The 23,173-nt window shown below is 37.1% G+C and overlaps 1 protein-coding gene across 1 annotated transcript in view; it reads right to left on the reverse strand.

Moving 5' to 3' along the window:
- Positions 1–23,173, reverse strand: part of LOC124613012 (protein tincar) — a gene marked incomplete at its 5' end in the record, with an annotated part of 42,036 nt that overhangs the window by 11,904 nt on the left and 6,959 nt on the right. The window contains 6 exons of the mRNA XM_047141566.1: positions 1,695–1,883; positions 11,245–11,392; positions 11,473–11,632; positions 13,531–14,024; positions 15,527–15,681; positions 19,025–19,482. Of these exons, the coding sequence (XP_046997522.1) occupies positions 1,695–1,883; positions 11,245–11,392; positions 11,473–11,632; positions 13,531–14,024; positions 15,527–15,681; positions 19,025–19,482 (1,604 nt within the window). The remainder of the gene's footprint in view (positions 1–1,694; positions 1,884–11,244; positions 11,393–11,472; positions 11,633–13,530; positions 14,025–15,526; positions 15,682–19,024; positions 19,483–23,173) is intronic.

The following is a 23,173-nucleotide window of genomic DNA, read 5'->3' on the forward strand; positions in this document are numbered from 1 at the left end:
TTTTTTTCAGCACCCCGTCATTGGTTTTAGCTCTCTTCTTTGACCTAATGTCTACATACATGTCATTATTAGGAGTTCATTCTCAGTAACTACTCCATTGTTAATTCTGTCTGCTTCCATGCACCTTGCTCCTACATGGCATTAGAAACTATGATTCTTTTTGTTTAGTGACATCTATAAATCTCTGTTTGCTTTGTTTATTTTCTTTATATCAGTTTCTCTTCTAACAGAAGTGCTTTAAGAGTTATAAAGGTCTATTTTATGCATTTTGTAACCCTGCTCCAGTTATTTTTGTTTCATCAGCTGGTGAAATGACATTCCTGTTCTGTCTGAAATAGTGTTAATATCTTTCTGTTTAATTAAATCCCTGGTTTATTTTAACATGCAGCCTTAATATCAAATATGTACTTAAACAGCTTAATGGAAGCACAGTTTTAAAAATAGGATACAGTTCAGGCAGATTGCAGTGTTAGAAGGTATTAAACTCTCACAAACTGAAGAAAGTATTAAAGAAGGAGCAGACAAGCACCTGTTATTCTTAAGCCATCAACAACATCAAAAATACCAAACTGTCACCTTACTTAATTGAGCTGGTAGATTCCCATCACTTATGCTGTCCCAATGGACATACAGAAATTACAACTGAAAAGATAAGGTGATTTAAGAAAACTAGAATTTATTTCCTTAGAGTAGTAATAGATGCTATTAGAGTGAAACTAATAAAAAACTCAAACCTGCATGCAAACATGATCCTTGTATACTGCCCACATTAAATATAGTGAAGTGATTATATAAAACAAGATTATTACAGTAAATACTGAAATGCTGTCAGAATGACTTTCTAATTTATCCATAAATAGATTATGCAAGATGTTAATTACACTGAAGTGAATAAGTTGTTTTCTGCAAATCTTATGCACAAGTCTAAGTCACAGTTCAGAAAAATATTTAAGGCTCCATTTTATATTTAAGAAGAGTTAATAAATGTGTGGTAGCCTTATTCTTTTACCTTCATCATTATTAGAAATGAGTATAACAATTAATGTACATCATTCTTACTTTACACCCAAAAATATGACAGTATATTGCTTCTGTACTTCCATTTTGCAATCCTGTGACTTAAGATTTTTTTAATTACTATAAATAATGGTCTGGCAGAGGCATACTTGTTCTTTACTAACAACATACAATCTGATTACATAGGAGATAACATCCCTCAGTATTAAACTTAAAACAAGAGAGAGGGAGGGAGGAGGAGGCGATTCATCGTCTTTGTCTGCATTGTGTTTGAGACACAACTGGGTAAGCTCCCAACATATAATGCAGACAACAGTGTAGCGATGAATTCTGCACTTTAGCTCTCTGATTTTTTTTCTTTTCTAATAGTTTGCTAAATGGACTTCATCACATTCTCATATGACAAAATTTATACTTATATCATTCTTCTATTGGATTTCATGTTGCATATCAGCTTAGAATTTTATTCAGAATGAAATACATGTTGCAATAAAATATGAACAAGCAACAAACAAGATGTATGAGCCACCCTAACTTTCAAGTATTTGCTAACAAAATTATATCAAAAGATTACATTCAGAATGTAATACATTGTTAACACACAGAGGTGCTATGTTTCTAACTGGACTAACGGGTCATACAAACTAGAAAACTATACGACAGCCTTTGTTTAGTACCTGGTTTGGTTCTGAGCTGTTGTGAACAGAAACAGTGACAGGAGCCGTTACTGGGTGAGAGCTGCTTGGCTCTCCATGGGGCTCAGGTGTTAGTAAGGGACTGGGATCTTCGTAGTCACCAGGAGTCAGATCTTTGTTAGTAAGCCCATATGTACTGGAGCTGTCTTCACGAGAGGCTGAATCCAGCAGCTGTAAGCATGCAATTACACAACTTAGAGCAAGTTACAATAACAGGTAAGAGTTTGTGGAAGTAAACAGTATTCTGTTTCCAAAGAATTCACAGCAGCTTCAGATATTCCATAGACAGTAGGAAATTTACTCCCTAAATTGAATAGCTGACAGATAGAAAAATATGTATTCCTGACATTGTGCCAGAATGGATACGATCTGCAGTGTAATAAACTCAGGAGAAAAACTTTGAAAAGCCAAGATCACTAGTAAAGCATTTATTTCAATAACCAGATTTGGTGAGACTACATTACCATTTTCAGATCTTATGCTCTACAAATTCACATAATCTCCTCCAGCTGTGTTATGTATCATGTCACATCATAAATATGCATGTGAAACTCTTGAAAAACACTGAACATTGGCATGCTCACACAAAAGCGGACTACAGACTTTGTAGAGTCAGTAGTCAGTTGTTGTGTGAGCAAGACCACTTATATTTGGCAGCTATTCTTATGTTTGTAAATATTGCTTGTTTTAAATTTGACATGCTGATATCCAATGATTTTCATGATCTTCACATGCATATGTGTGATGTGACATGGTACATAGCACAGATGGAGGTGATATGTAAATTTGTACAGCATGGGACCCAAAGATGTAAACGTAGTTTTGCCTGAAACTGGTTATTGAATTAAATGCTTTACTAGCATCTTGGCCTTTTGAACATTTTCTTATGAGTTTAGATGCAAAATAATTAAAACAGTTGTAAGGAAAAAATGTGTTAGATATCACATCCTTGATGGTTGCGCAAGCATTGAATGTAGTTATTAGCATTCTATAAGCAACATGTAACCAGTAACAATTTAGTTAATAAAGTGTGTCTTATTGGGAGTAGTATTGATATTTTCATAAATGAAAAGATAAATGGAATCTGGATATACACCATGCAGTATCATTTAAAAGAATATTTAAGCACACATAAGTAAGCTGAAGCATTCATTGCAGGCCATGTTATGGTGAACAGAAACAGCTTTGAATTCATCAGTGAAATGAGAACAATTCAAGGTATAGTTTGTATTATAAGAAATGTGATGTAGAATAAAAAGATATGTGGAAATACAGTCAATGTATACATGGGCATCTGTAGGAATTTTTCAAAGGGTGGGCAAATATCCAGTTTTCATATGAATAATTCGATGAGTTTGAAAATATGACATACCGCAAATACTAAATTTGACAAAAATACACAAAACTCATTGCATCTCAAAAGATCGATAGTAAATCTACTTTGTACTTATAAGGTAGATTACTCTGGCATCAAAACGATATGCATATTTCAGTGGTACATGCAAGTACATCTTTTATGTTGTTGATATGAATATGACTGCTGAAATTACAACCTCATATGATTAAATCAAGAATCTGAATGAGTTATAGAATAAAGCTATAAAATACTCTTTATGTTAAGTTGAAACAATAAATAAAGTTTGGAAATAGAAAATATGTCAGAATGATAGAGAAAGTACTACATTAATTCTTCTCAATATGGGAAATATAAATGAATAAATTTACTGAACTTTGATGCCTTCTACAATAGTTAGTTTTCTCATAATACTTCACATCTTATCATGTTAATGTATTTATGATTTATGCCATTTCTTTCATACTATATAATGTTTATTGTGAGTGGCATAACTGAAGTTCAGCTAAATATATTTTCCAAGATACATTTTTTATTTTTGGCTAGGTAAAATACAGCCCAGTGTCAGTGAACATCACAATGAATGTGGGGAAACCTCCCAAAACTGTCCTCATGGCAGAATCATTTTGTAACAGCCTGGGACTAAACCAAGGCAATGCTCATGTCTCCCATGTGTCACATGACTGTGCAGCTCTACTAACTGGAAAGCAGGATTTGTAGTTCTGTGACTGTATGTGGTGCTGTATTACACCCATAGACACTGAGAACATCCCAGTCCTGGAAAGGAAATTTTATAGAGCCTGAAATTGCACACTTTTTCCGTCTCATCTAGCACAAAAACAGTACAGCTGTAACAAGGAAATCAGCATGGGCAAGTGTCCCCTTTTGTTCCATTCTCCTTGTGGATGCTAATGAATGTATGAATACCTGAATCACAGAAGAAAATGAATAAACAAGTGTAAATATTACAGTGCCACTGTGTGCTGCTAACATTCATCCTCCACAAATGGTACACAAGAGTGTTATCACAAATATATGAGAGGTAAGTGAAGTCAACTGTGCTAAACAAAGTAGCACATGTACTTCTGCAATATGTAAAAAAAGTTCTCGTTAGCAATAAACTTATTTTGCAGGGTTTATTAATCCATGCCCATGTTTCATAATATTTAGTCCTGCTGCTATCCTTCTGACAGTGCATGAAGTAACTAGATATGTCACACAGTGTTACCATAAAATTTAGATTTATGATCTTTGGCCTTTCAAATTTATAGAGGGAATGTGATTTAAACTTTCATCAGGAATCTCAGCAAATAAGCTTGCAATCGGCATTATTGACTGTCTCTGGGAATCAATAAGACTATGTTACTGTATGCTGTAGCAGTGAATGCAAACTTCCCTTTCGATTTACAACTTTCCCATTGACACTTTTGGAAGCTGTGTGACAGATTTGTCCCATACAGCCTGACATGGGACATCAAAGTTAATTTTTTTTAGAGTTGTTGACGATGACTGGCTGTGACAAAAACATTTTAGGCAAGATTAGTACTGGTGATGTTTTGTTCATGATCATGAAACAAAGTTTCAGATTTCCAAACAGGTAGGGTCAAAAGACCTGTGCTTCCAAAAATCAAGGGTAAAGAACCCGTTTCTTTGTTAGGAGTGTCATTTTTCACAAAGAATATGTGTTTTCAAGTGGAACAGTAAATAAATAATTCTGTCAGGAAATGTTTGGATGCTTGCTAATTTTAATCCTAAACTTGACCCAGTCTCTTCAGCTCCAGTGATATTTTCCTAATGCCTTGACTCATTAGGCAGCAATGACTCCTACTATTCCCTTTGTAAAATGCAAGTTCGAATGTTTCATTCCATTCACTATATTTGTAACCTCTGGTCTATTTCTTCTTCTCAAAACTGAAAATACTCCTGAAACTTTCAAGATTCAACACAACAGAGTAGATCCACAAAAGTGTAACCAACAAAGTTGAGGCAATTCTGAAAGAAGCTTCTCTAAGGCCCTGAGTTTTAAAAATCATGTTGAGCAATGTATCATGCCAAATGGTTTGTATTTTGACTAAATGAACAGTCAGATCTCATGCACTGTTGGTTTCAAATTTGTTACTTCGTAGTTCAGCGACTTAGGATTTTACTATATATAAGACGGTCAGAAACAGTCTGAAAAGCATGTAACGGAGTTGCAGGGGAGGTTGTGATGAGAAATAATTGTTAGGGAAAAAAATTGGATACATTGTGCCTTTCTCAATTACTTAGCATTGAAGTTAGCCAGTCAGGCTGCCACACGCATAAATTCAAGCAACCTGGTAGAGACTGTGTCACCAAACTTGTTCTTTGTTTGGTGTCCTGAAACTGAACTAAGTAGCTTTTGCTCACTTCCTAAAAAGATACATTTTAACTGGTAATCAGCATTTCAAGAAGTGGCAACTCACAGATCCATAGATGTTTGTGCATTACCATATTTTAGCACGTGCTGCTGCTTGAATTCGTGTGTACACTGACTAGCTAATTTCAATGGTAAATAGCTCGGATATGGTATGACGTATTTAATTTTTTTTCTTTACAGTTACTTCTCAGTACAGCATACACTGCAACACCCTTACATGCTTTTCAGACTGATTGTGACCATCCTGTATATATGCTCTAAGCTCCATGATTTCATTTATGTGGTCACTGTGGAATATATGTTTGCATATTAAAACATAAAATTAAATGTTCATATTTTGTTAGCCTATGAATGAAGTAGCTGTTTTGTTTATGGATGAGACTTAACCAATCATCAGTTTGCTCCTTGTATATACCTCAACTGATAATTCACGACCATTCAGGGTCTGAAGAAATATGTTTTCTATTGTAGTTAGTATTTGAGGTGCATTTTTCCATGGGGTTTGTACTAGTGATTATTATGCTGCATACTTCAGTGTCTATGATGCAGTAAAGGAGATGAATTACACTGCAATACATAAATGATAACACATAAATTTCACATAAATGATAACTGTTCATTTGAAAGTAATGAGGAGAGAAACTAGTGACAAATATGAGCATTGAGACAATTGCTGAAATGTACTTGGATTGATTGAATGGAAGGGCTCTGCTCACACAAGGCAAATGACCAGTTTGAAGTCCTGAGGCTTATCTGTTACATTATTTCTGCTTTTCTTCATTCTATATTGTTGTTAATACTTTATCACTATAAAATAATGAAACATGTTAAACTCTCTAGATAGTATATGTTAAATTAAGCAGTTTTCAGTAAGTTACACCCGGAATAATTTGTTATTTGTTATTTGCTATTTGTTATTTGATATTTCCTATAGCATTGTTGCACTGGCTGTCAGTTGCACCTTGGTTAAAGATCAGACAACAGGGAGTGAGCTATGATTGTTGACATTTAAATGTCCTGCCAATAGTGACTGACAGTGAAATACTTATATTCATTACACTACCCGAAAACTGCAAATGAACTAGCGCATGGCAATGGCAGACAGTCTGTGCATGGTATTATGACCTCTCATTGCAGAAAATTAGTCCCAAGGTGTGAAATGTCAGTTAAAGTTTTATTTCAAACTATAATTCATATTTAATTCCCATTGTAAAAGAGCCAATGGAAAGAAAATGAAATGCACAACAGCGCTTCAACATTGTAGTTACTCCATGACTGTACGCCTACAAGACAAAAAATTAGTCACTCCCAGGTAAGATCGTGCTGATACCATGTAATGCTGCCTCTAGCCTTGATAATGGCCTCAGTCAGGTGAGAAAAAGAATCCACAAATTTCTTCAGGTATGCCAAATCAAGCTGAAACAACTCATCTGCCTTATACTTATTTCATAAATTAGATATAGCGGGAATTAGTGAAGTTCGGTGGCAGGAGGAACAAGACTTCTGGTCAGGTGACTACAGGGTTATAAACACAAAATCAAATAGGGGTAATGCAGGAGTAGGTTTAATAATAAATAGGAATGCGAGTAAGCTACTACAAACAGCATAGGGAACGCATTATTGCGGCCAAGATAGATACGAAGCCCATGCCTACCACAGTAGTACAAGTTTATATGCCAACTAGCTCTGCAGATGACGAAGAAATTGAAGAAATGTATGATGAAATAAAAGAAATTATTCAGATAGTGAAGGGAGACAAAAATTTAATAGTCATGGGTGACTGGAATTCAAGTGTAGGTAAAGGGAGAGAAGGAAACGTAGTAGGTGAATATGGATTGGGGGTAAGCAACGAAAGAGGAAGTCACCTGGTAGAATTTTGCTAACACTTGGTTCAAGAATCATAAAAGAAGACTGTATACATGGAAGAAGCCTGGAGATACTGACAGGTTTCAGATAGATTATATAATGGTAAGACAGAGATTTAGGAACCAGGTTTTAAATTGTAAGACATTTCCAGGGGCAGATGTGGACTCTGACCACAATCTATTGGTTATGAACTGTAGATTAAAACTGAAGAAACTGCAAAAAGGTGGGAATTTAAGGAGATGGGACCTGGATAAACTGAAAGAACCAGAGGTTGTAGAGAGTTTCAGGAACAGCATAAGGGAACAATTGACAAGAATGGGGGAAAGAAATACAGCAGAAGAAGAATGGGTAGCTTTGAGGGATGAAATAGTGAAGGCAGCAGAGGATCAAGTAGGAAAAAAGATGAGGGCTAGTAGAAATCCTTGGGTAACAGAAGAAATATTGAATTTAATTGGTGAAAGGAGAAAATATAAAAATGCAGTAAATGAAGCAGGCAAAAAGGAATACAAATGTCTCAAAAATGAGATCAACAGGAAGTGCAAAATGGCTAAGCAGGGATGGCTAGAGGACAAATGTAAGGATGTAGAGGCTTATCTCACTAGGGGGTCAGATAGATACTGCCTACAGGAAAATTAAAGAGATCTTTGGAGAAAAGAGAACCACTTGTATGAATATCAAGAGCTCAGATGGAAACCCAGTTCTAAGCAAAGAAGGGAAAGAAGAAAGGTGGAAGGAGTATACAGAGGTTCTATACAGGGGCGATGTTCTTGAGGACAATATCATGGAAATGGAAGAGGATGTAGATGAAGATGAAATGGGAGATATGATACTGCGTGAAGAGTTTGACACAGCACTGAAAGACCTGAGTCGAAACAAAGCCCCGGGAGTAGACAGCATTCCATTAGAACTACTGACAGCCTTGGGAGAACCATTCCTGACAAAACTCTATGATCTGTTGAGCAAGATGTATGAGACAGGCGAAATACCCTCAGACTTCAAGAAGAATATAATAATTCCAATCCCAAAGAAAGCAGGTGTTGACAGATGTGAAAATTACCAAACTATCATTTTAATAAGTCACGGCTGCAAAATACTAACGCGAATTCTTTACAGACGAATGGAAAAACTAGTAGAAACCGACCTTGGGTAAGATCAGATTGGATTCCGTAGAAATATAGGAACACGTGAGGCAATACTGACCCTACGACTTATCTTAGAAGCAAGGTTAAGGAAAGGCAAGCCTATGTTTCTAGCATTTGTAGACTTAGAGAAAGCTTTTGACAATGTTGACTGGAATACTCTCTTTCAAATTCTGAAGGTGGCAGGGGTAAAATACAGGGAGCGAAAAGCTATTTACAATTTGTACAGAAAACAGATTGCAGTTATAAGAGTCGAGGGACATGAAAGGGAAGCAGTGGTTGGGAAAGGAGTGAGACAGGGTTGTAGCCTCTCCCGATGTTATTAAATCTGTATATTGAGCAAGCAGCGAAGGAAACAGAAGAAAAATTCGGAGTAGGTATTAAAATCCATGGACGATAAATATTTTGGACAAGAAGAGAGTAGAATCTTTCGAAATGTGGTGCTACCGAAGAATGCTGAAGATTAGGTGTGTAGATCACATAACTAATGAGAAAGTGTTGAATAGGATTGGGGAAAAGAGAAGTTTGTGGCACAACTTGACTAGAAGAAGGGATCGGTTGGTAGGACATGTTCTGAGGCATCAAGGGATCACCAGTTTAGTATTGGAGGGCAGAGTTGAGGGTAAAAATCGTAGAGGGAGACCAAGAGACGAATGCACTAAGCAGATTCAGAAGGACATAGGTTGCGGTAGGTACTGGGAGATGAAGAAGTTTGCACAGGATAGAGTAGCATGGAGAGCTGCATCAAACCAGTCCCAGGACTGAAGACCACAAGAACAACAACATATATAAATTCAAGCGCCATACATACATAAATTGAATTCCCCTATTGCAGTTCTGTCTGTATGTTAGGGCTATTCTCAGCAACTACTGTAGGGATTTTGATATGATTTTCGGTAATAAATAGAATGATCCATGAGGAAGGTTTGTGTATATACAGGTAAATTGTAAATATTTCAAACAAATTGGCTGCACCACAATGAATTAAAGTCCCCCACTACTATGAAATTGATGCCACAGCCCTATAATGGTGAATGCCGTAACTCTTTGGAATTGCTCACAGAGGCATAAGCCTGTCTGACTGCAGCACCAGGTCACCATACCAATTTTGCATGGCAGTGGATGCTTCAACGGAGTTGCATGGCGGAGTGCACTTTGTACCAGTGTTGTGTGGTAAAGGGTCCCTCGTAACAATGTTGCAGGTGGACAGACGGTAATAATATATTACTGGCACATTATATAATATTTTAATATATTTACATACGATTATATGTATGATCAATGCACATATAAGGCTTGGTTTTGAATGTGCCTTAGCACCATGAATGATGAATGCATCATATGATGCTCAGTATGGTGCCGTGTAATGCTTATTTAAATCGTTACTATGGGTTTAGTACCAAAAGTACACTAATAATGTAATTTGTAAGGCTGTAATTGTTTTATGTCTTTTACCTTATTTCATTTTTAGACAGTATGTGGCCAACATACAGTATTGAACAGCATATTTTAGGTTTTAACATTGACTCCTTGTAGGCAAGGTAGTAATGCTTGGTATTGTAATCTGCTACAAAAATATGGGGCTGTGTACAAGAGGGTGTGCTATGATATCACCTCCTGTCTTTGTATGTTCTGTTTGGATGCTATGTTATTTTGTAAAAAAAAAAAGAAAAATTGTTAACATTTCATGTAATGTAAAATGGATATTTTCATTTGATTGCTACATTATTTTGTGAAACAAAATTATCAGCATTTGATATTTCTTTACTTTTAAAAATCTTTTCATTTAATGACAATGGTTGCTGCAGCACCATAGAAAACTAATAGGCATCAATATGCGCATGCTCGTATGTATGAGGGCAACACCTACAAAGATATCTTGTTGACTACTGTAGGTAGTATTTGTCAGTCTGGTTGTGTCAGTCAGCTGCAACAGACATACAGGCTAATCAATGTGGGCACTTATTGCTCACTGTATGCTTTGCTCTACAGAAGCCTTTTGTCACCATACTGTATGAATAATTATGGCTAAGAGCAAGGTATGTCTATAAGCATTGAGTACCTGTAATGTGGACATACATATTGTTTGTAACACATGAATAATAGTGGCTAATAGCAGGGCATGTTTATAAGCATATGAGTACCTATAATGTTGACATACATACTGTTTGTATGCAATATTGTTAGATATGTACTTTGTGATTTTTAGTTGTGTGGTTTGAGAATGTGTGTGTCAGTCAGAAACCAGTAACCAATACAGCTGAATTTTATATCAATGCAAATAAGATGGATGAAACAAAAAATTATTCAATTTCCTCATTTTTCGTACAACTTTCACACAACTATGTTGCAGAGCCCATTCACTTTATACTCCCAGTCATTAAAATTGTCTTATTCTACATTTTATTGGCATTCTGGCCAGAACAGCTGGAGTTAGTAGTCATATGTGTGTGAGGTGTGCTTGCTTTTGTGAATGTGTGTGCATTTTTCTTTTGTGAAGAAGCCTTTGGCCAAAAGCTTGTACGTAACAGTGTCTTCGTCATACCTGTCTGCAACTCTATGCACCGTCATTATGTCGAGAGTAGTAATCTATCTTTTTCATAATATTGTTGATTTTTCAATCTGGACTTTTCATGGTTTCACTCTACACTGTATTTATGCTTTTCTTATAAGACCATGCCGAAAATATATAGCAGCAGTATTTATCGAATCCATAATTTGCTTTATGGTCAATCTACATTTCAGACTCCAGGGCTTATAAGCACTGATGCATACCTTGTTTTCCTCATTTTCTGCTCGAGGCAGCTCTCGCAGTGTTGCATAGTCACCATCATCTTCTGACTCTTGCTCCAAACCATTCTGTGGGCCCTTCTTGCCTTTGCTCCCACTTTTGGGAGACTTTGCTAAGAGACACTTTCCTTTCCTGTAATAGATGTACCTCCAAAGTAACATCAAACTAATTTGCAAAATGTTTCTAGTAAATTATTTTGGAGCGACACTTACTTTGATGTTGAAAGTGAATCATCAAATGTGACTTTGTGTTTCGTATTTGTGCTTAATTTGCGATTCAACCATGTTAATCTGTCAGAATCTGGAGAAGTCTTTGGTGAAGGTGGTTTTGGCCGCAACCAGTACACTTGTTCCTCATTTATATCATCAATACCTGCAAAAATGTGCACAGTAAGAAAATAGAAGTACAGCAATTTATGGAGGAGGATATGAAACTTTGAAGGTAATAAATCAACAACAATCATAATAAACTTAAGGAACATGCAAATATGAATATCTTTTCCAGTTCTTTCATTGTAACTTAGTATATGATTTATCCTAGCATAAAGAGGTACTGATGTGTAAGTAGGGTCCAGAACCTGAAAATATCTGTTAGCACTCCCTCAGCAATATCAACACACTTTCAATAACATGTACTATCAAGGGGGGAGGGAGGGGGATACTTTGTGGCCACCACAAAAAAATTTTAAAAAATGCGAATATTGTTCATTGCTGTTGACTTTTACACTAACATGCTTTTTAGGGAGCTTTTGATGTGAGGCCATGAAGCTGGAAATATTGAATATGACTTTCACTGGGGAAAGTGACATCTACTACTGAAATTTAAATTTTTTTGTTAAGTAAACTGAAAAGTTTAAAACTTATGTGGAATCTAGTAGAAAAATTAAAAAAAAAAAGAAAAACATTTTCTGAATAGTTTAAAGTATAAAGTAACTGACTAGATTACAATATTTTAGAATATTGGACACCATGTACCTTTCTACCCCTTTGTACCACAAGGGTTAAAATTTCCACACATAATGGTACTGAACACACAAGATATCTTATGGAACTATCAAGCTAATAAAAACATTGGTTGGTGGATAGACATATAAATAAGAACTACAACATAGTGGCTCTTCTTATGAACATTAGTTCTTTTTCAGAGTGTATACATAGCTTCTCTGCCTAGGATTGGAACCTTACTAGGCCAAGGTGATGGGAAGAGGAGGGTGGAGATAAGAAGAAGAGACAGGAAGAAAAGAGATTAGAAATACAGGATCATTTAATCTTCACCATGATATAGGAAGATTTAGCAGTATGTTAAACACAGTGATGTAGAGTAGGTTGTTGGATGGAGAGAGGCACGTAAATAGGAAAGAGAGACCACTAAGAGAACAATATGATTGTTGTTTCAGCAACCTATAAAGGGAATGAAAGTTATAAAATACTGGTGTAAGGTGAGGACTGGCATAAATTAAGCATAATGGAAAGATACCTTGGAAGAACAGTTATGCAGCAAATATTAAAGTTGAATGTGGTGTGCTAAGTTGCATGTTTCACTGTTCGATGGCCAACCTTACCCTTGGCCTCAATTTACAGTGGTCATTCATGTGGGTGGACAACTGGTTGATGATCATGACCATATAAAAAGGCTTTCAAAGGTTACAGTGGATTTTATATGTGATTGGATAGTATATTCCATTGACAAGACAAATTGCTACAAAAATCATTCTGTGTGGATATCAGTGTCACTTGTCACAAGTAACATTGTGGTTCCTGCCATACTTCTCTTTCATTTTAACAGCCTCTTTGCAGTTTCTTACTCGCTCCATTAATTCGGCCTTAATTACAATGCCTGAGATATATGCCAGATTTTAGAGACATGTACATTATTTAATATTTCTGAGCCAATGATAATGTCATGACATGTGTGATATAATTATACATTTTATGCTCGTGATAATGGTTTCAACTGTGAGTCATGAAGAGACTCACACTCATAGGCAGCAGCTGGGAAAATCACTGTTATGGGTGTGACACAAACAGAACATGAACCATACATGAAGGTACAAACCACTGTAGATCTCCACTAATTTTTCATTTAAATGATTGCCGGACTCATAAAAATAGAACCTCAATAGGCATGCACCATAAGATATTTTCAGCTCAGTGTGGGGGGATCTGTAGCATATTTTCCCCTAATGATACATCATCATTATCTGTACAAAATGTACAAAATGCATAATTTTTACAAATGTTTGCAGGTTACTGACTTGAAAGTGGACTTACTTTGTGCAGCCTTTGGCTTTCGCTCAGCAGCAACACGGTGCACAACACTCATGATGGCACGCTTTGGTGAGCTCTCCGTAATAGCATAGGTGCGGCCATTGCCTATTACAAGTAGTGGTGCACCAGGGCCCGCATCACGGGATGACAGCTTTACATCAGCCACAAGTCTCACAGACCGAGGCGAACGCACCTCGGCACGAGCCACACTGACCCGGAGACGAAAAGCCCAGCGTCGCTTAATGGTGAGTAGGAGCCACAACAGCACCCAGAGTAGAAGGTGTGAAATGCCACCTACTACACATGCGAGTACTGCACCATCTAGGCTGCCACGATATACAGCTGTGTAATCATGCAGGAGTGGCGCATTGCAGACAGCAATGGCAAGCAGAGCACACAATGCTGCACAGTGTGTGAAGTACCCCCAGCCACGTGCTGCAGGTCGCCGTCCCAGCACAGCCCGCCGTTCTTGCTCCGCATGCACAAATGAGAGAAACCTGCCAAAAGAAAAAAAAAATGTTGCAAATTATAATTGACAGTACAGGCACAAAACTAGATTACTTACATGGTGACAAGAGTGACTGACAAAATGGGATTTGAACATGTCGCAGGGAATATCTTTACAATACATCATTGGCTTTGTAGTTGGAAGAACATACATTTTAATAAATGTAATATATGTTAGTAGCATACGATAATGGCTGTAAGCAAACTTGTCAACATTGTATGTTAACAAGGAACAGTTGCCTGACATATAGCACATATAAATGATGGCAAGAGATCATTAATTTCTTGTCCAGCATGTGGAACATCATGGTGACAATGCTTCAATTGTTGTAATAGTTTGAAGAAAATGTCCACTTGAGTTGCACTTTTCTTTTTATTTAAAACCACGACCTGTCTGCAAGACTGTTATCTAGTGGTGTATGTCAAGCATCCTAATACGGCTCATAATGTTCTCTGCCCTCCCAGGACATATGACATAGACCACTAGACAATGGTTTGGAGGCCAAAAACTGGTCATAATGTAAATAAAAGAAACATACAACTGGTGTGGACATTTTCTTCAAAACAAGAGATGATGTCTAAATATAATAAGTGGAAGATACTATCGCATGGCTGTATTCCCAATATCTCACTCTATTAGAGGAATGTGAAAAATTCCTCCTGTGGTGCTGCTGAAACAAAAAGCACAACATTTTCTTATTGTGATTAAAAAAACATGAAAAAATCTAGTGTGCCACATCATTCAGTTACACACTTTAATGATCACATCAACATTGGCATCCACAAGTGATGGCTGGGTGGCGGGTGGGAGTGGGGGGTTGTGTCTCCCTCCCCTGGAATCTGAATTAAAGAGTTTTTATTCAGATATTGAGTTGATAAACATCAGCTCTCTTGGGTATAATAAGTTTTTGTTGTCATCTATAAAAATTTAGTTCTTATGGTGTGACATATCCCAAAATTCACCAAGTTATTTATATAAAAAAATAGCAATTTCAGAGTCTTGCAAACCCCCACCCAGCCCCATCCATCAGTCCTCACTTGGAAAAATTGCTGTGGAATCCATGCACATCAGCAAAACCTAGACCTCACAACAGGGAATCTGTAGTAGAAAGACAAATTTGATCATGTGCCAGACATCTCCATCATCAGCTTTTTCCTCTGCTTTTCTGTGTTGCAGAAACTGCATATCTATTTTTAAATTGTGTTTAATGAAATGTTTAGGCACACTTAAGATAACTGGGCAGTGGCAATGTGAATCTCTGTCTGTGCTTGTATTGTTTGGTAACTTGTCTCCTTTACTCACAAATCAATTAAATTGTGCCAGAAATTCCCCATGTGAAAGAAAAAAACACATGGTGCAGAAAAAGAATTTCACCTTTTGTTTAATAACACCTATATGTTACACGCCATGGATGCTGTTCAGCTAAATTTTCTTGTGTGAAAAATGGAGGCCATTTCTTGTGTAAAAAATGAGTACAGAAAGCCATCTCACCTGCCATAACCGTAGAGATAGAGGACAAGACTGGATGCTAGAACCAGCACACTGGAGAGTACATAGAGCGCCAATGTGACCAATGGATTGAGCAAGAATGGTGACTCATTACTGCCAAGAATGGGAAGTGCTTCTGCAGCACCGACTACCTGCACCTGTAAGCAAGAAGAAGTCACAATCCAAGTTGTCTCAAAACTGCTCATGTCACATGTAAAGGATAAAGTCTAGAAACCTCTAAAGCCATAGCTATACAATTTACAGAAAGATTTTCTTCCACAATCCAGATACCTCTGAAGTTATCATAAATATGTGTATATTTTCAATCCTTGTTTCATTCAAAATTTCTGCACTTAATACTGAACAATCAGTTCCCTGCAATATGCCAAATGTCTGTATTGTTGCTTGGGGGAATTGTCTTTATGCTCTTAATTTCTTATCAGCCCTGAAAAAATTGCATTTACAGTTAGTTTCTCTTTCATATTATATGTACAGTGTGTGATGGGGTAATCTGATGAATTTGTATCCACTGATATTTTGTCACAACTGTCAGTGAAATGTTGATACTATTATTGAATGTTAGCACTACTCATACCATTTCAGTATCGTAGCTATCATGTGTTATACGAATTGCACTTCTGTCACCGAAGTTTGTTTTAAAGACTCCCATTATCATTATGCAGCTTTTATTTTATCCATGTTTTAATTTAAACTGAAATGTTTCATGTCCCAGGAGGAATATAATATTGCTGTGGATCAATAGCTTTTCAGAAAAAAAAACTATCTCCTTAGGAAACAAAATCAAAAGAATGAAAATGCAGTGCAAGAATGAATAAGAACGTTGTCACTGAAAGTTTGTCAATATACAGTCTCATTGGTATTCTACAGTTAGGCATGCTACTGCATCAGGCATTAACGATCAATGTGTAAGAAGAATTTTTCTTTATTACCTTAAACTTTGTCCATAAATAGGAATGAAGTGTAAATGTGTAAGCAAAACACATTTTTCTCTGTCTGGGTATTCCAATGAACAGACTTGTCTGTACTGGTCAGCTGTTAACCTATGAGAAGTTCACGAGTGACCAGTTCTCAGTGATGCATCATATGACATAAAGTTTCAACATGTGGCATGTTGAAGAAGAAGGACAGAAGATTAAGAGTTTACTGTCCCATGACAATGAGGTCATTACAGACAGAGGACAAGCTCAGAATAGGGAAAGAAATTGGACATGTTGTTTCAGAGAAACAATCTCAGAACTCACCTTAAGTGATTTGGGTAAATCACAGAAGACCTAAATCTGGATGGCCACTCGGAGATTTGAAGCATCATCCTAGAGAATGCAAGTCTGCTAACCATTACACCATCTCGTTCGTTTAGGTGTACTGGTCTTAGGCAACTCACAAGGCAACAGTAATGTTTTGTTGGTAGATAATAATGTAGCACAACTTCCTGCTATCAAAACAATAAGTTTGGTTCAAATGAAATTTGGCTACAGTAAAGTGGAGCAATAATTCCCATGCAAGTCTCCAGAAAATTTTTTCAGGATGTTTGATTCCATGACATCGTAATATTCTATTGTCAGAATGTACACCTATTGTCAGAATGTTCACCTGACATAACCATGATTTCAACCTTTGAGATTATTTGAAAGATATAGTGTTCAATGTTCAATGACATTCAGTTACAGAACTGAAGAATGTCATTCAGTAGGAAATTGCAGCAACTCCACCAGTGATGACAGAATGAACAATGGGAAGCTCCCAAATGAAGTTGTATGAGTGCATGAGGAAAAAAAAACTTGATAAAATTGGATGACAATCTTTAAGTAAACTATAACATATTTTATAATTTCAATATTGTAAGTAAAACTAAGAAATTGAATTTTAATTTCACTCATTAAACTATGTATATACTATTTAAAAAAATAAGCTAATCTTATTATGCCTCCAAAAACATTATATTATTCTATTGGAAACCCTGTACAAATAAAAGGTATTTGTCTTTTGAAGCACAGATGAGTCCATGTGCTATGAGCAACACTGTATTTCTCCCTACAGTACAGGTGCTCTACCATTACATATCATTTATATGTGTATGGTTATCAGCTTTATGGCCTTGCAGAGTGGATGATAGTATGGAATGGTTGTAAAGTATAGTTTGTGTTAATATTTACATAAATGGATAAGGAAGTGAAAGGAAAGAAGAGAGTGAGATTTGACATTGAATCTCCTCTGCCTTTTGAATGCATAGAGTTGCTGAACTTAAATTTGTCATCCAATTGTGGGCCACAATATGTTGTGACTGTGGTGTCTCTGTAGAACAGTGCAGACAAGATCTGAGATTTAGTTGAGGGCACCTGGATACTGTACAGTGATCAGGAAATGATCATCACCATCTCTCCTTATCTAGTCACTTGAATACCCCAAGAGGTTAGAATTCACTTGATTAGTTTTTGATCAAGATTCATCTGTTAAGACAGTTTAACATCATTGACCATGAGATGAGTGTCGAATGTTATTCATATGTATGTCATAATCTGAAGCATTCGTAGTCAGGAGCATCTGTCTTCCTAATGAAGTTACTCAAGTAGCTATTAACTACTAGCATATATGTATTCAACATGCAATGCCATTTTATAATGATTGGTGTTTGCTTCATCAGAATACTGTGAACTTTGCAAGACAGAATTAAACATGAAATTGGAGAACCTTGTAGTCAACTAATTAGATTTTCTGACTGATGTATCAGCTTTCAGATCATCCAATCAGAGGTGCCGGTACTGGTGGCTGAATATGTGTGAGGCGTGCTTGCGTGTGTGAAAGTGCATGTGTTTTCTTTGCTGAGGGACACTTGGGCCAATAGTGACATGGGTAACAGTCTTTTTGTTGTGTTTGTCTGCAACTCAATAGGTCATCTTTATTGTGAGTAGCAATCTATCCTATTCCTAATATTGCCACAACACAGAAGATGTATGGGACAAATGTTTACAGTGTAATAGTGACGGTTCTGTTTGGTACTTGTTTTCCAGAGTCCTCTTGTTACCAGAACTTTCCATCAAACATCTTAGTGCTATATGAAACCAAAATTTCCTGTTGAGCATCATGTGCGACATCACAACACTACAGATCTGCAATGAAAATTATAAGGTCCTGTCCATCAGGAACGGATATATCGCAAAACTATATAGAGACATAATACCCAACACTTACATTTTCCCAACACTTACCACAACTAAAATTGTTAATACCCATGATTGCACACATGGATGTGCTAATGCTTATAAAAAATGTGGATGTTCCTCTTCATATAATCTTAACAACAGAAACATTGATAATAATAAGCAATAATGATCTGCTGAATCAAATATTTGACTGTATGTTTTGCAGTTTTCTTTACTGAGGTTTTGCACTCAGAAAATAAATTATGGCAATTTGGCACTCTGCACAAGAGTGCAGCCACTTCCACTAATTAGTGAGTATGAAACAGTAGGATATTCTCACCTTGTAGAGAACGCAGACACCAGCATAGGCGAGCAGGCTCTGCACTCCATTAGCAAGTAATTGCAGTGAGAAGAGTGCTCCAAATGCCTTATTGGTGTGCCAGAAGACAGCTGGGTATCGGACGGCGTAGACGAGTAAAGCGGCAGCATAATTGGCGAACTCTGCGGACACTGGCCCGATGGTCAGTGCGGGTTCACGCAGCTGGTCTCCAGAGATAGCGAGCCTCGCAGCAGGTGGTACACTCGTGGTCATGTTGGTGGCAGTTAGTGGTTGTGGAGTGGGAAGCGCACCACCAGTTGCTGGTGCACTGCTGTTGCCATCTGAGGCGGATCCCACTGTCGGACCACCTTCCACTACAGACAGCGGCGTTGTTGCTGGAGTTGTGCTCAGAAAACTCAGAACAACCAACCTGTCACGGTTGCCAACGACAAAGTCGAGGTCGGTGTGCCATATCGCCTCTGAAAGATGTGATGGTTCTTGTTAAAACAATGAAAGATTAGATCAGATGAGGCACTTTGTTTATTCTATAGCTACATCATGAAAAGAACTTTGTTGATGTGGAACATTTAGAATAAAATAACCTATGGAGAACATAAAAGAACTGTTATGTTTACATTTAATCTTCATGCCAAAAATTCTAAGAGAAGCAGTTCTTCCTCTTTACCATGAACTCATGATGAGAGAATTGTTACTTTTAAAAGATACTCACATGACTGTAACGTCAATTGAAGATCTCAGTTCTGCACAGCCAATCAGAGGTAAGTTCTGACTCTTGTTGCAAACTCCTTAACAGGTATTTCTAATACTGAAATATTTTGCTCTGCTTCTAATGTTTGCAATTTTTTTGTAATATGTTTACAAATGGGCAAAAATTTCTTCCCTACTATAGGAAATGCCTCTAAATATTCTACATATACTCTGGCACAAAGGTGGTTGGATGTAGTGTATTAATAAATTATGATACAAAATTGCTGGCCAGGACTTAACTTTAGGAGGCAATAATCCGACATAAAAGTAGTAGTGATGACATGATCCAAACTTTCAGATCAATTAGTTCCTTCCTGGAGCAGAGAGAGATATGCTGGGGAAAGGCAAGACGAAATGGCAGGACACCCAGACTCTAGGATGAGAGATAACCACCTGTAGTGAAGACAAGGTTACAGGAGTCTAGTTCCAGCAGAAGTGGGACGCTGGGCTACTGAAGACATTGATACGTGTGTTTGTTGTCACAAGTCATGTTTCTAAACTGTAGTGACAATTTTAGCTCATCATATTTTCAACTGGTACATTCACTGCAATTTGGTAGCAACTGCTGACTTTTCTCTCTTTGAGAACGGGAAGCTGCCAACTCATTGTTTACAAATTCAATAAAAAAAGTATCAATATGCTCCCCCAATGGTGTTATTATGTTAATCCACTGATTTATATCACTGGTCAGTGGCTCTACCCTTTAAGTGCTACTCCTGTGAATATAAGGGTCCTCTGTTCAAACACTGTAATATTGAAATATTTTTTCTTCCAAGTGACACTGTGGTAGTTTGTTGGGGGGTGGCTGGACCTGGGGGGATGGAGGGTTTTATTATGAATAGTGACTTGTAACCAGCCATAAAACAGTTTCAGTTCTGACCCTATCACAAACCTGGATAAATAATTTTGTTGAAAGATAAACACCTATCTACACTACATTTTTTCCCCTGAGGGAGATGGGGGGGGGGGGGGGGTTTCTTGGTCCATATTAAACTCAGTAAGGTCAGAAGAAGGGAAGACAGGCCTGTAATCCATTGTAGTGTGAGAAGTATTGAAAGAGTTTTGTAAGTTTTCAAGCACACACATATTGAACTGTAATGTTTCTCAATGCATTTGAAGGCCCGAATTAAATTGTGCCCAATTTGTGGTTACAAATTAGGCAGCAAAATGACTAAACATATTTCCAGTAACACTTATTTAATTTGAAATAAAGAGTTTGTGCTTAGACACAGCAGCCTTTGAAAAATTAAATACGCATATGTAAAAGGAAACAACTCTATATTGATTAATCAACATGCTCTAAAAAACTTCAGAAGAGGGCATCGTCAAGAGGATTGCTTACGAAACACTCATGCCATCCATCATAGGATATTGCTCAGATGTATCAACTGGTACTAAATATTACTATCGGAAGATACTGAATGTACACAAAGAAGAGCAACATGAATATTCACAGATTTGTTTGACTTGTGGAAGAGTGTCGCCAAAATGCAGAGAAACATGAACTGGCAGATGCTCAACTGGAGATGCCAGTTATTCAGCAAAAGTCTAATTATGAAGTTTCAAGAACAACTATTAGATGAAGAATATAGACACCTTCATCACCCCTCTGTGTGTCACTCCGGTAGAGACTGCAAAGAGATTAGATTAATTACGGCACACACACAGTAATTTAAGCAGTTATTCTTCGCACAGCCCAAAACAAATGAAACAAGTGACTAAAATTGGAAAGTAGGATTGTGTATGACAGGCAGTCAGCGAAAAATCTATGGCTAGCATTTGGTTGCAATTGGGAATTAGTCATGTGATGTCCCTAATTCGGTATTTTTGAGCCATCATATTGGATTCACTGCATTTCGTTGTTTTTGTATTATAACTTGCACTTTATAACAGTATGCCGTTTCAAGGCAGATCTTGTAAGATTTACGGCAAACACTTGACTCTAGGTACAATTTGTTATAATTAAATGTCAAGTAATGACATACTGGCTGTAAAAATCCTTCAGAGATTTTAAGATGAATAGCAATAATGCTCAAAATTGTATGCAATTGCTGTGGTCATGTAGTCAGATACGTGCAGTTACAGAGTTGTAGGAGGTATGTTCATGCCCTAATACATGCTAATATATGTTTTCTTTTTATCTTCACATTTGTAACACATTCTGGGACCATTATTTATACGTCAGAATTATGTTCTGCAATATTAGGCATTAATTACATATAAAAGTGTGCTCTCTCCGTTCTGAGTTCCTTCAATGAAACTGTTGTGAGGGAAACAAACATTTATATTCTTTCTTCTCACAAAAATTTGTGTGTGTGGGTTTTTTTTTTTTTTCAATTCATTGTGATTTCCGACGGTGTGGTTAGGCAGGAATCTCGAGAGCACAGTTCAATTTTTTGCATATGAAACAAGCAGCAATCATATTTATAGACTTGCTTGTCACAAAAATTTGGCATCAATGAAATTCTTACCAATGCTTTCATGAATTTGGCGGCTAAGACAAAGCTCTAGGCAATAACTTAACGAACTGAACATGGTTCAAGGTACAACTTGGCACTTTTCGCATAAAGAAATAAAATTCAAATACTGGTTGCATGCTTTTACTTGGCCCCTGGGCGGAGGATGCTGGGGGTGGAAGCTAGCGATCAGTTTGTAGTGCATTGGCTGCTAAGACAACCCGCACCTCTGTCTTCCACAGCAGATACCTTACAGCACATAAAACAACTGAATGTGTAATAGGTTAATGAATTGCTGAGGTGACACGAAAGTTGACGATGAGTCGCTACAAGGACTATCTCATTTCCGTAATTACTACTAACAATCTCTATGTACAACATCACATACGGATCAAAATTAATTCACAACGGCTGTTTATTGTTACAGTGGACAATACTGTTATGTAGTTAATGTTTGCAAGGACAGTGAACATTCCAGAGCGGCACAAAGTCAGCTAACTTCCGCCAATCACAGGGGCCTAGTAAAAGTGTGGAATTAGTATATCATTGGGTCTGAGGACGGGACGTCTAAGTTTGTAGAAGTAGTACTTAACCTGCAGAGCCGCAGTGTAATGACACAATACAGAGCAACTACCACCACTGAGGTAGGGTATGGGCGGCTATAGTGGCCAGGGCGTGTAAAGTAGCCACCTGCTTTTATTCCCTTCGAGAGTGACGCAGCCTAATGAAGAACACTTAAAACTATTCAAAGAGACTTCTTTGGTATTGCGAGCGAGTCTCGTGGAGATAGAAGGCCGCACTCGTCTGCAGTGACATATTTTGTGTTTTCTATACATCTGATGAAATGATCAATTCAATTGCGTATATTTACAATCTATCTACTGCGACATTTAATTGCTATAATATTGGTAAAACGTATATTTTAACCTTGGGAACTAGATATTTA

This window comes from Schistocerca americana, chromosome 4, assembly GCF_021461395.2.
Source record: "Schistocerca americana isolate TAMUIC-IGC-003095 chromosome 4, iqSchAmer2.1, whole genome shotgun sequence".
Taxonomy (NCBI): Eukaryota; Metazoa; Arthropoda; class Insecta; order Orthoptera; family Acrididae; genus Schistocerca; species Schistocerca americana.